The 14198-nt window shown below is 31.4% G+C and overlaps 1 protein-coding gene across 3 annotated transcripts in view; it reads right to left on the minus strand.

The window, feature by feature from the left end:
- Positions 1–320: 320 nt before the first annotated feature.
- LOC142334109 (odorant receptor 23a-like) overlaps positions 321–14198 on the minus strand; it is an 82810-nt gene continuing 68932 nt past the window's right edge. For 2 of the 3 annotated variants that reach the window (XM_075381820.1, XM_075381818.1), the window contains one exon: positions 2557–3337. In XM_075381820.1, coding sequence (XP_075237935.1) covers positions 3281–3337 — 57 coding nt within the window. In that variant the 3' untranslated portion in view covers positions 2557–3280. Of the gene's footprint in view, positions 1184–2556; positions 3338–14198 lie in introns of those variants that run through there. The other variant, XM_075381819.1, reaches the window with a different exon arrangement.

Here is a 14198-nt window from a genome sequence, read left to right on the forward strand (position 1 = left end):
TAGGATTATTTGATAAAATTTTTTTTTTGCGTTTCACTGTCATGGAGTTACGGTGTCATGTAAACCATCTTTGTAAAAAGAAATTACACGGCCACCATTTTGGATGGGGGCTGTCATCGGTCCAATTTTTTATTTTTGATGCCCTTTAAAATGTGTCATAATTTGACCCTTTCCTTTTAGATTCTTTGAGTAACGTTCATGTGTGATTGTGATGTGGTAGTTTTATACTGAAAAGTAGATCTTGAAATAAAGAGTGTTCGCTAAATTTTATTTTCCCATTTTGTAACTGTTGAAATACATGTTAGAATTTCCATATTTTATTAACACTATGTATATTAAAAGAAAGAAAACTTATTAACTAAAAAAAATTGCTCTATCATTGATTTCAGAAATACATAGCTGTTTTATTTAATTGGCTTCAAAAAAAGGAGATAGTTCTTTACTTCATAAGTATTTATATATATTTTTATGTTTTCTATGTTGACTACTATTTACTTTTCTTAGTTTCATTCTTTTATTATATGTTGATCTGTTGTGGAACAACTTCATTGTCAAAACGTAAGTGAAATCAGTGATCTTAGGAGAATAAATAATTATCTTAATAACAATTAAATTATTGTAATGTGTTGATGCCTTGCTCATCACCAATTGTACTTTTTTGTTTTATTGTGAAAGCTCCTGCGATATAGTTTGTTAAAAGTAACTTAAGCGAAAGATTTTTAAACGATGATATCGTATATGTAGATAATTTTTAGATGGCGTTCTCCTTTTGTTATCGATCTCATCGCTCGGTATTTTTTCTTAATTAAATATATTATAAGTATTAAGGACTAGGTAATTCAAATGCGCAAAGGAAGCTAGTACATACGTGCATTACATGGACGTACATTATTGTTCCATTACATTAGAATTTCTATTTAAGTCGGCATAGTTTCTAAAAAAAAAAAAACCTTATATCGGCATCACATCTAGATGATTATATTGAACGGTAAAGTTATGGAAACAACAAAAAGCGCTAAATAAATTAATTATAAAAACATATAGCCTGTTTAGGCTATTTGAGATGGTGACTTTAATGGCCTCCACCGTGTTACGACTAACAGACATCCGAATACAGCATAAGATGTAGAAGTAATATTAAATTTCACATCGTCGACCGACTTACTGTATCCTGAAAAAGTGCCTGTAAGAAAAAAAAGAAAAACTTATTTAACTGTTTTTTATAATTATTCTAGTTAGATGAATACAGTTAGCAGTTGGGTTTTTTGTTTTTTAATAATTTTTTTATTTCTTGAACTAGATGATCCAGCGCACGGATGCAGAAGAAAACAAGCAAATTATATAACTTTTTATGGACAAAACAAATAGCAACAACTTTTATAAGCAAAACTCTTGTAGTGGTGAAACTCATCGTGAACTAAATATTTTTGGTCGGAAAATAACTGTAATTCAGCGAGTATGAAAACCGCGTCGTGAATCTAATGATGAGCAAGTTAGTGCGATAGACAACAAAGTAGGTAATGCCCTAACCTACCAGCAGATCTTGTACTTGAATTTGAGACGATTTGATGAATCACTGCTTATTAGTAGTCTGCGATTCAGTGGAAAATTATCTGTAAATGGCGTAATCTAAAATGTCATTCGTGTTCATTTACGATATTAAAGCGATCGTATTTAGATGACTTCCCTGACAGCTGACAAAGGATCACGGTAAAAGAGTCTTGTTTCTAAGGTTCAAATCCTAGTAAAGGCTTTTGTATGGATTTTAATACTAGATAGTGGATACCGGTGTTGTTTGGCGGTTAGGTTTCAATTAACCACAGATTTCAAAAACGGTTGACCTGAGACTGTACATGACTGCACTTCATTTACATTCGTACAAATCATCCTCTGAAATAATACCTTACAGTGGTTCTGGAAGCTAAACAAAAAAAAAGTAAAAGTCTTGTTTTGATGAAATTGTGGATATTTCCTTCCTTTATTGCCTCCACTTTAATGAATATATTGTGATTGAGGAATTAGCAGCGATAAATATTCCAAACATGAATATTCTGTTTTTAATATTCTTGAAATAATTTAAAATAAGTTTTGAAATTTATCGGCTCGACTGAATTCCAATATTTTCTACAAAACTGTATCTCAAAGCATCTACTTATATTTCTGCTTTTTTCTAAGAACTAGTTTGTTAGCGGTAAAGCGCTACATTCTGTATAAATAGTTAATATTTCTCTATCGATTCTGCAATAGTAAAGGATTCTTTTCACAAAGTTTTCATTCCACGGTCTAATCAAAGTTTGTTACCTCATTGTGTTCATCCTTTATGACTGACAATCGGTATTTTATATCGTGTTATAATAAAATTTAGCGCACTTATTACCCACTTTTGCAGAAATTGTGTTTAGCGTATAATTTTTTGATAAATGTAACATCAGCTAAAGAGGTAAATGAATTAAAGAGTCAAAGAGCTTATTCTTTAATTTTAAACAGTGAAACATTTATTTGCTACAAAACTAGTAATATAATAATATCTACTTTTATCAAACCGGACTACACTTGTTTTTATATTATAACACGTAAAAAACTTTATTACATTACAGTTTCTATTTTTAACAAATTACTTAACGGTGTAAAAAAACTTGCGATAAATTTCTTTAAAATTTAATGAAGATTTTCTTTGTCAGAAATAGTATGACTTTTATATAGCTACTGCTAATTAAATAAATGATAATGTGTGCATAATATCTATTGAAATGCTTTTTATTATTCTATTAAACGTACCGTAATTTGTTCAGTTTTTAAAAAGTTATCTTTTTTCATAATTCACAGTAAAATTAAATTTCTCTTCTATACAATTTTTGTTAAAGAAAATTATTTTTATAAAATGTAGGTAATAAAATTTAATTTCTTCCGGTTAATTTTTGTAAATTCTGATTCTTTTATCGGCAAATTTCTACTCAAATTTTTTTGTAACGTATTTAATTTTTTATACTTTTATCTTTTTATTAACCGTGACGCCTGCTAAACATTAGAATGATATGTCCGATAAATCTTTTTTCGTTTTTCAATTATTTGAATTCAGCCTCGCAAAGTTCGATCCAGACGATCAGTGTATATTGATTGTTTAATTAATTACATAACAATAGGAATAGAGTATTTTATTCTTAAATTAAATAAGCGTCTGCGCTTCAATTACGCGTTAGCAATAATCTAGGATCGATCTAAAATCTAAAAATGAAGCGTGCCAAAGTCAACATTAATTACCGTAATAATTCTCCATTTTTTAAGTGTGCGACAATGCCCTCAGAAGATTAAAATATGAAAAAGCAGCTTGCAAACACTGAAACAAAACAGAAAAGAAGATTTTTAAAAATATTTCTCTTCATCTAATTTTTTACGTAGATTATAAGGAAAAATGAACACTTCCTTCATTAATTTATCAAATAAGGGTGATCTTTGTAAACTATACTTGTAAAATTTGTTTTAAATTGTAGGGGATTTATTAATTACTTTTTCGTACAAGGTACGATAAATGAATCTTGTAGTTCAGTCAGATGTACTACCTGACAAGTTACAAACGAGCCGTGGCGGTTACGAAATTCTTTTACCGTTTATTTTACTTTTTATTTATAATTTTGGACCTACATTAGGAAGAAATTACGACTAACTTATTTATTTTCTGCAGCGATCGCCACAGATTGTCCGATTACAGTTACGATGATAAATTAATTTTTTAGGTATGAAAAACCAAGTTCGTGCTGGAATAAAGGTAGAAATGCTAATCTCTCCTGCCAAATCGGTAATGAACACGATGATAACAGAATCGCACAAAAGATGTTTCCTTCGGTATTCAAAATTTCGTTAAGGTTTACCGATGATGTTCGTTAATCGGGAAATAAAATTAGGAATGCTGACGTTAGAAGTACGAATTCGCTCCCGGGGAGAAATTCAGTTTGAAGGTACAAAATAAAGGAGGAAAATGGCGAATTAAATACGAAAAATTATAGATTTTTGCCGTTGAACAGTAAATTTATAAAGAACGTAGGAAATAAAGATCGTCCTGAAAGCAGGAGGTGACCGTTCGTGCCAAAGTGAAACTTATCTGAATCAAAATTTGTGGATTAGAAAGAAATTCTTAATAAATAATAATAACTTTAAATTTTCACTTTAAGTAGTCGGCACCGCGTTAAAATCGACTACAAATAATTTAGTCTGATTGGTGCTAAAATCAAATTCAAAAAATAATTCTACAACTATTACTACTCATAACTCGCAGTACGAATTAGAAACATTATATCGCCATTTTAATGGTTGACGACTGAGGAGCTTCAAATTTAAATTATTATTTATTCATAAGGTAACATGTTATTTTTCAACATCTCTTTCTTCTTTTCGAAGCGCAGGCATTATCTTTCAGGTAGCTTCTATATTCCTTTAGAAGAACGTTCCTGCTCTCGAAAGTTTAAGTTTGGTAGGATTATATTTATACTTTTAGATTTACTTATTATGTAAATTTATATAATTTATTATGTATAATTTATTGGTTATCTCATAACCGAACACGGACAGATATATATAGTGGTAGTCGTATAACCCGTCAGACCCGATTTTTGCATTTTGTCGGTTTCGAAGTGAATATTTTGCCGTTGTATCGACGCTCTTTTGCCTTCCGGGTTAAAATAGTGTACCCGAGTTTCGTCAGCGGCGACAATAAACCGTAAAAATTCATCCCCCTTTTGTCCGCATTGTGCGAGCCACCTGCAGGCGTGTTCGCTTGCATTCCTGCGTTAGCGTTCGTGGAATCCATCGCGCATGTACTTTCCAGTAGTTAAGCGATTTTCGATACGGCTACCCGCACTGCCGACGCCGATATTGAGTGTAGAAAAGAATACTGCTGTAATTCGACGAACGTTTTGAACGAGCGTGTTAATCCTATCGGCCGTTTCTTTTTTTTTCGGACGGCGAGAGTGCGGTTCGTTCTTTGCACGTTCTCGACCGCGTTAAAAAGATTTACTCCGTCTACTTAAGCTTATGTTTAATGACGTTTCTCACCGGGGATTATGTTTTCAATCTTTCACAAATTTCTGACGGTCACGCATTTACTTTTCTAATGAATTTTAAATACGCCGGTCGCACTTCTTTTTCATTCGTAGCTTATAACGCCGGATGATGAATCGCCTGAATAGATTAGCGGTTGTTTACGTTTATCCGACAGGGCTATCGACTTATGTTTTTGTTTCTTTTATTTGGCGCAAATTTAAATTTGAACCCTTTTCAAACGATGAAGCTGACAAAGGGTTGCACAGCTTTTCCTGGGTTTGCCTTCGACAGATCTTGATTTTAAATACAAATCGCTAAATAATATTACAATATTTAATGAAAAATATCAAAACGTTCGGTAAAACATTTAGGTCCGATTTGACCCCTCGATCGAACGACGTTTTTATTTTTAAAAAAATATTCGGTATTAAAAGTTGACAAAAAATCAAAGTTCTTAATAAAATATTTCGGTTCCTCTACCAAATGACGTTTTCATTACGAAAATTACGCTGTATTTCCATTATAATTGCTAAAAAAAATTGGGATCCCGTTTGTCGTTTTTCCTGTTTTACTCGATAGCTACTACCTGTTAAAAACATACACGACTTAAAAAAGTATCGGAAACAATAAAAAATTACACAATTTTTTTTTAAATTCTTAAATTGTGTTCTACGAGACGTATTATTTATAACAAAATTTCTATATCGTCTACATTAATACAAAATATGGTTGGATTATTCGTTTTTAAAATTAATCTTAAAAAAGATGGATATTTTAAGTACCGGTTCCATTTTTGGGAGTTTAAAAGTTTCAATAAGCCGTCCGGGGCCACAAAAAAAATTATATGTATAATGCGAGATGCTCCTTCGTTCGACCGGTTGAATATCAAACCGGAAGCCGGGATATACGAATAAAATATAACGAATTTATATTTTTTTGTTAACGTTTTTAGAGATAAGAGTGAAAACCGTTTAGAAATGATATCGAATCCGCCTAACCCTAAATCGATCGATTTAAAACTTTGGAAATTTAAATATCTTTATAAATACTTTCATCGCATTAACGCATAATTTTCTAAGACCGCAGTACAAAAAGTAAAAAATTAAAAATGACGAAAATTATCGCGTCCTTCTTTTTTAATTTCGCCCAAAATTTAACGCCACCGATGCGCCGTACATAACAATTTTTTATCTATTTTCTTAGAATTTACGTCGCGGCAGTCCGAAGATATTAATCGAAACGCAGCCCGCCGTACGTATACGTATTACTGAAATTCTTTTACTTTTTTTATTTTTTTTTTGACCGAGGAGGTCTTGAAACATCAACCGTTGCGGAAACATCGATAACCGAAATTTTGGCCCGTTGTAACTGCCCTCTGGCTCAGTGATAGGTGGGGGGGGGGGGCGATAGCCGGGAAAGTAAAAAATAATTAGAAGAAGAATATTAATTAAAATGTTAACAAAATTATAAATCACGATCGCCAAAAAATATATAAATCGAACTAAAAAGAGAAAAGAAGGTACGGAAATAAATGATTAATCGTCTTTATGCAGTATTTAATTAAATAAAATAACGTGTGACCGATTAACTTAGAGAAAAATTTTGACCTTCAACGAAAATATTTAAATATTTTCTTATCGATATAAGACTGGGTGAGGACTTATAATCATTAAATGCCTGCTATTTCTATTACGTGAAAAATACATTTAAAAATTAAAACCGACTGAAAGTTAATCGGTCACTCGTCATTTTATTTAATTAAATATCGCATAAAGACCTTTATTTCCGTACCTTGTTTTCTCTTTTTAGTTCGATTTATTTATTTTTCTTTTATTTTTTGGCACTCGTATTTTTGATTTTTATAATCGTTTTTATTATTTCGTACTTTTAAGTGACTGTCGAGAAAAAGTAGGTGTTCGAAAATTTATGGATATAACGTAATTAACGTACCGAGCCGAATGAGGAAACTGTAATCGTTTTAATTAATTAATTTAATTGGCGTATACCGATCTAAATTTACAGATTTTTTCAGGTCGAGAGACTTTTTATCGTGCGGATCGTACAGCAATTTTGTGGGATCCAAACAAACTCTAAGATTGTCTCGTGCGACTCTATGCTACGTAAGCCTTTTTTTCCTGTTTAGCCTCCGGGATACGCCGTCAGGTATTACTTCAGAGGATGATATGTATGAGTGTAAGTGAAGTGTAGTCGTGTACGGTCTCAGGTCGACCGTTCCTAAGATGTGCGGTTAATTGAAACCCGACCGCCTAGAATGCCACTCGATTTTTCTGAGTATATCGGTTAATTTCTGTTCAGGTTTGGTTCCATCGTGATTTTGTATTATACTAGCAAAAGCAAAAAAATTATATTTCTGAATATAAAATCTTACTGTTTTTGAAAACGCCAACTCGAACGAAGCTCAACACATGTAAATCACTGAAAACAGTAGCATAGAAACCAGATGTTCTGGGTCCGGCCGACCAGTCCTGAACACAAGCCATCGACCCAGAACCTCAGGTTATTTTTCACGAGAGCTGATCGGCTTAGAACTTGAGGTTTTTTCACGAGAGCGAGCCCTTTCTAGTTAAATTTTTACCACGAAAGAGTGTATCTACTACAAAAAGCACAGCAAAATACGACTCTACTTCTTCAATAAATTAATACATTAAAGATCGGCCTAGAACCTACCTCATATACATATAAGATAACGTCATTAGCTATCTCAACGCTAAAAAAATAAACAATCTACAACCTTTATCACCTATCATCCGCTTTCGCTGAAAGTAATAATGCCCGATTTTTTGTTCAAAACATTGTTATAAATTTAAAAGTAATCAGGACTGTTAACCGAGTGGTTACTAGATAATAAAAACATATTTTTATTGCATTTCATCATCAAATAAAAAAAAAAATATTGTGAGAAAAGGGCGTATCTCGAGAACGGTTGGACTTAGACGCATGAAACTAGCGGCTATCGTTCCAGGAGGTTGGAAAGTTTCCTTTCCAGCCAACAATAATAATGATTATTGTTTACATTAAAAAATAATCATTGATATATTACACTATCGCTGAACGTAATGATGACCAAACATCATAATAAAATTTACACTTAATAATGGTGATTGCAGTTAAATTTCACTATGTAAGATTGAATTCGATGAGAATATAATAGTAAAACAGTGATTTCCTTTGTAGTTGAGAAATCATTATTAATTGAGACAGGGGGATCCCCATGACCACATCAAACTATTCAATGAATAAAACACCTTAAACGTATGTTTTACTAAGAATTTTTTAATAAATCAACTGTTTTAATATGTAAATTTAACCGGACTCCTAATACTCATTTATCCGAATACTAGAGTTGTTTTCTATTCCTAAAATTGTAATTATCTAAAAAAAAATTTTTATTTACCAAAATTTCGTTTAAATTTTTGGATGGAATAATTATTTTGGAAATAAATATATATTTTATAGTCGATTATTCGAACCTTCACGATTCGTTTAATTTTAATGCAATGGCCTGAACATTTTAATATTAATTCGCTTATTTCTAAAAAATAATTCATTATCTGATTCAGAAATGCAGTACCTTAAAATCTTTTTATTATAGTTTACTCTTCTTTAGTGATCCTACGCTTTCTACAAACCTTTTTATAGTAACATAACGACTTTGAGTAGTTAATGAACACAAACTGAATTCGAACCCAGGACCCGGTCTCTAACCTTCTTTTTTAATGATGTCAGGGAATTCTTCTCATTGTATATGGCTGTCAATCATTCATTATAATAATTTTTTTTTTATTTTCAACGAAGATAGATATTAACAATAGCATTGCCTTTGATCTCTATTTAATGTAAATAAAATATTACGTAGTACTTTCTTTATTTTATTTATTTATTATTATTAAACATTTATTATTAAAAACATTTATTAAACATTTATTATATTTATTATTAAAAATTAAACATTTTCGATTTATCGAAAATATTAAACATTTTTGCAATTTTATATAATTAAAAATATTTAAAATTAATATTTTATTGTTAAAAATCATTAAATTTATGTACAACAAATTTATGTAAAGATGGTGGGAAATGATATGAAGATCGGTTTCGTAATTAAGAATCTAAAAAACTGATAAGAGTATTTTGCTCTCGCAGATCTGCGGGACCAAAATAATTAATATAAACTCGTTTCAAAAGGTACAAATCCACTAGATTTAGTAATTTCTGGTTTGTAGATGAAAATAATAGAATATTATTACATTAATTCAAACTTTTCAATTTATAGAAATCTTTGGTGATTTTAAACTAATTATTGATACAAATACAGGTTATTTTAATGCAACAGAATTATGTCAAAATGGGGAGAAAGAATATAAAAATTGGTTTCGTAATAAAGATTCAAAAGAATTAATTTATTATTATGCAGAAAAATTAGTCGGCTCGAATTCGAACCGACAAAATATCCTATATAAAGTGAATCCAAAGGGTACAAATCCATTTGCTGATTTTTTAATGCGACAAAATTATGTAAAGATGGTGGGAAACAATTTTTTCATTGGTGTGAAAATAAACAATCCAAAGAATTAATCCAGAAACTTTGGCTACTCGGAATTCCGATGAGCCAAACACTATACGTGTAGTTAGTCCAAAAGGTAATAAAAATCAATTAGATTTACTAATTTCTAGTATATATGTTTATAAAAAATTGTTATTTAATATTGCTTTGTAGATATCAAAAGAGCTATGATAAATGTTACGATATAATAGTAGATTATTTCACTAAAGATTTTAAGTTATATAAAGATGATATTGCTCAGTTACATTCAAAGTTGCAATATATAGAAAATAAGCAAGAAGAATTGAGAATTGAAAATAATAGACTTGATGAAAATTTAAAACGCATAAGTAAAAATATTTAAAATCATTTTATTGGTGTTGAAAAAATTTTTAATTTTTACATAGATGAGTTTAATTAACACATAAAAGACATAAAAGATTCATATGGTATCTTTGATGATTTTAAGCTAATTATTGATACAAATACGGGTGTTTTTAATGCAACAAAATTATGAAAAGATGGTGGGAAACAATTTAAAAATCGGTTTCAAAATAAGGAATTAATTGATTATTATTCAAAAACATCTGGTAGCTGGAATTCCAACCACCAAAATATTATGTGTAAAGTCGATTCAAAGGGTACAAATCCATTAGTTTCGCTGATTTCTGGTACATACTTAAGACAAGAGTTAATTTTGAATTTAGCATGTTGGATGTCGAAAGAATTCTATGATAAATGTTTTAAAATTATACAAGAGTATTTCTCAAAGATTTTAAATCATATCAAAATGATAATATTCAACTACATTCAAAGTTGCAATATATAGAAATCGAAAATAAGAAACTTGTAGATGAAAATTTAAAACGTAGGTTGCAAATTAACGAATTAATGGTAATGGTAACAAATTAAACGGTAATGTAAAACAAATAAAACTGGCTACACTTGATCCACTCGATGAAAGTGATAACTGTGTTATATTTTTAGATAAAAATAAAGATGACGAAGAGTATAGATATTATGCTATTCGTGTCCAATATAGAAATCTAGAAGAAGCATTGAATAAACTTAAAAAAACCCAATTTTAAAATTGTTTATCAAAAATTAAAAGATCCAAATAGTGTACGATTTTTTAATATAGCTTTTATTAAAGATCTCAAATTTAAAAGAAAACGTACTCGTTTTAATATAAATATGGAATTTGATTTTAAATTCCATTTGTTTGTGTTGACGAGTGTATACAGATTATATAAGATATAAATACGATTATATTTATTCAACATCTAAGTTTGAATATTGTCTCCTTCTAGACTATGATGAACATAATCCAGTGGATGTAGAATCTAAAATTAAATCGGCAATTGATTCTTTGTATTCTATTATTAATTTAGATAACGATTGCGAAACATTACATTTGAAAATAGATTATCACAGTCATTATCAAAGCATCACTATTTTAGATAAATATTATTTATACGATATCGATGATGTAAAGTCATTTAGAAAAGAATTTCACAAAGATTTATCAAAAATTAATTGTAATTTTTATAAACCACTAGAATCGATACAAGTTTAACTTTTTAACAATTTATTAATTTAAAATATATTTGTTTTAATAAGTAGAGATATGAATTACAAACAACGTTGAACACAACGTTTAACTAACACACAACGGTTGTATGTTACTAGTTAAGTACTTCAGTATGCTAGTTTCATGCGTCTAAGTCCAACCATTCTCGAGATACGCCCCTTTCTCAAAATATTTTTTTGTATTTGATGATGAAATAAAATAAAAATATGTTTTTATTATCTAGTAACCACTCGGTTAACAGTTATGATCACTTTTAAATTTATAACAATGTTTTTAAAAAAAAACGGGCATCATTACTTTCGGCGAAAGCGGGATGATAGGTGATAAAGGTTGTAGATTGTTTATTTTTTTATCGTTGAGATCGCTAATGACGTTATATATATATATATGAGGTAGGTTCTGGGCCAGTCTTTAACCTATTGATTTATTGAAGAAGACAGAGTCATGCTTTGCTGTGCTTTTTATAGTAATTTTTATAGTACACTCTTTCGTGGTGAAAATTTAACTAGAAAGAGGGGGTTGCTCTCATGATAAAAGACCTTGCTCTCGTGATAAAAGACCTCAGGTTCTCGACCGATCAGCGCTCGCGAAAAAAACCCTGAGTTTCTGGGTCAATGGCTTGTGCTCAGGACTGGTCGGCCGGACCCAGAAAGTCAGGTTTCTATACTACTGAAATTAAGTTAAAGTCGCCCTCTGCGACCCTTTCAAGGCTAGATGAGATTCCTCCTTTCGTGAACAAAATTTGAAAGGAGAGGCCGAGGATAACTTCACGATATCGTGCGATAGAAAATGTTCACTAAATTTTAAAAGGCTATTATTATTTGTTGTTTTTTTATCGAAAACGTAAGCTTCTTCTTGACTTCCTGTTTATTATGGATATTTAAAAAAGATTCTCCAATAAACTAATTTTGTTTTCCAGCAATGTCGAACGACCGTAAATTTTTCTGTTATTTTCTATTTATAACGAACAACAAAATTCGTTTTACCGTTCCCACAATCTTTCTTTAGATTTGTTTTATTTAGTACGTTAAATTAGTATTAATGTTTTTAGAATGCCCTCTTTTTAGATAGGTTTAGTTAAATTTTCATCGTTTCCGAGAACGAAGGCCGAAGCCACGGTTAACGTTGAAGTTGCGATATTTATGATATCTTTTACTTCGTCACGGGCAGACGGTTGGAGGGTGATTAGTAATTTCAGCTTATCTCGTTGTTATCTGTTTTTCTAAGAAAAGAAAGTTTTTCTGTATTCGCTAAATTTTTTACGGTTTTCCTAGTAAAACCGACGAATAAGCCGTTTTTCAAATAAAATGTATTTCTCTGCTATAAACTTCCGGACCGTTTTATTATTCAAAAAATACTTTTAAATCCAAAAACGGTAACAGGTATTTAGTTTTAGTTCGATTAATAAATCTAATTTTTTTTTAATTGCGGGCCTATCCCCCTGGATCACATTGACGCTCGGCTGGCTTCTCGAGTCCCAGCATCCTACGTGTGGAACCGTCCGGGATACGACTGCTGCCACGGTACCGAAAACGAGGAAGAAGGAATTAAAAATTAGAAAAGGGATGTGCACTGATATTCTGGACGTCCGACTATCCGGTACTATCGACTATACCGGTAATATCGGCACTGGGCGATTTAAAGAAAAAATTAAGGCGCTGTTTAAACGATCTAAAATATTATTCGAGTAAAGCTTTGCGTCGAAAGGAAATTTATTTTTTTGGATATAGTTTTTTGCAACTCGTAGAACAAAACGTGTAAGTTTAGGCGTGCGTCGAACCGATTATTTGTTTAATTTCTGAAAAGAACGACGGAAACTCATTAATCGACCGAGCGCGACCCTGTAACGTTACAGCCGATAATCAGGGTGATGTCGTTTCACCGAAACGCCTTTACCGCAAACAATTAATGAAAAACATCGTTTCGGCCGATAATGAAGACGTAAGCGTCACAATTAAGAAGGTCAAAGACGTGAATCGAAAGGGCGGTGGCCGATGCGTGGAATTCTGTCAAAAGCGTGATATCGACGAGGGGTAGAATAGAATTTTAATTAAAACGACGTCCCGCGAGACCGATGAAAGGGATCGTGAAACTGTCGAAAATATACCGGACCGTACATAACGCGATGAACGGAGGATATTTGTCTATCGTTACGGGCTGGTCGAGGCGACAAAAAGAATTCCGATTCTACGAAGATTCTCTGTTTAAAAGGATTACGAAGAACAACATTAAAGCGACAGACTATAGGTTTGTTTAAGAATAAATATTGTTTTTCAAGGTACGATTTGATTACCGACTGTTAAACGTACTGTAATTTTAAGAAGTATTATTTATAACGCGGTAATTTAACTGGATTTCTCTTCGATACGTTTTTTAAACGGCGGTAGCATACGTTCATATCTTTCAGATAATTTTTGTAAATTCCGATTCTTTCGTTAGCAAATCTCTATTTGTTGGATTTTTGTCGCTTATTACCTTATCTGTTTTTTATTACGTCGTGCGTATATTCTATGTACTTTTAAAATTTTACTGAAATACATTTTTTTTACGACTGAAGAATCGATTCACAACAGAAGCTTACAAAGAGACTTGTACGCGGGAATATGAAAATCGAAATTTTATAGCGTTTGAAAAACACCGTGTCTTACCGGGATTCGAACCCGGGCCTCCGGATGAATGGCGTAGGCGCTACTACTCCGACATTATTTTCGTCATTTTATTAAGCGTGATTTTCCGGTGGGTACGATAAAACCTTTTTAATTTTCAAATTATCCGGATGCAAAGATCGATGCGGCTAAATCGGCTTTCCACTGTGGATGATTTCCGACCTAGGAATCGAGGCGCGAGGTAAAATAAAGAAATCCACCCGGAGGATAGCTCGATGTCACCTACAGGTGTTACCCGTAACCTTTTCAAATACGGGGTTCGAGGTATAAAATTATCGACAGACAATTTTTAACCGCTATTTTATACATCCGCAGAAAGTAATAAACAAATAAAACGTTT

The sequence above is a fragment of the Lycorma delicatula genome, chromosome 13 (genome assembly GCF_047948215.1).
Source record: "Lycorma delicatula isolate Av1 chromosome 13, ASM4794821v1, whole genome shotgun sequence".
NCBI lineage: Eukaryota > Metazoa > Arthropoda > Insecta > Hemiptera > Fulgoridae > Lycorma > Lycorma delicatula.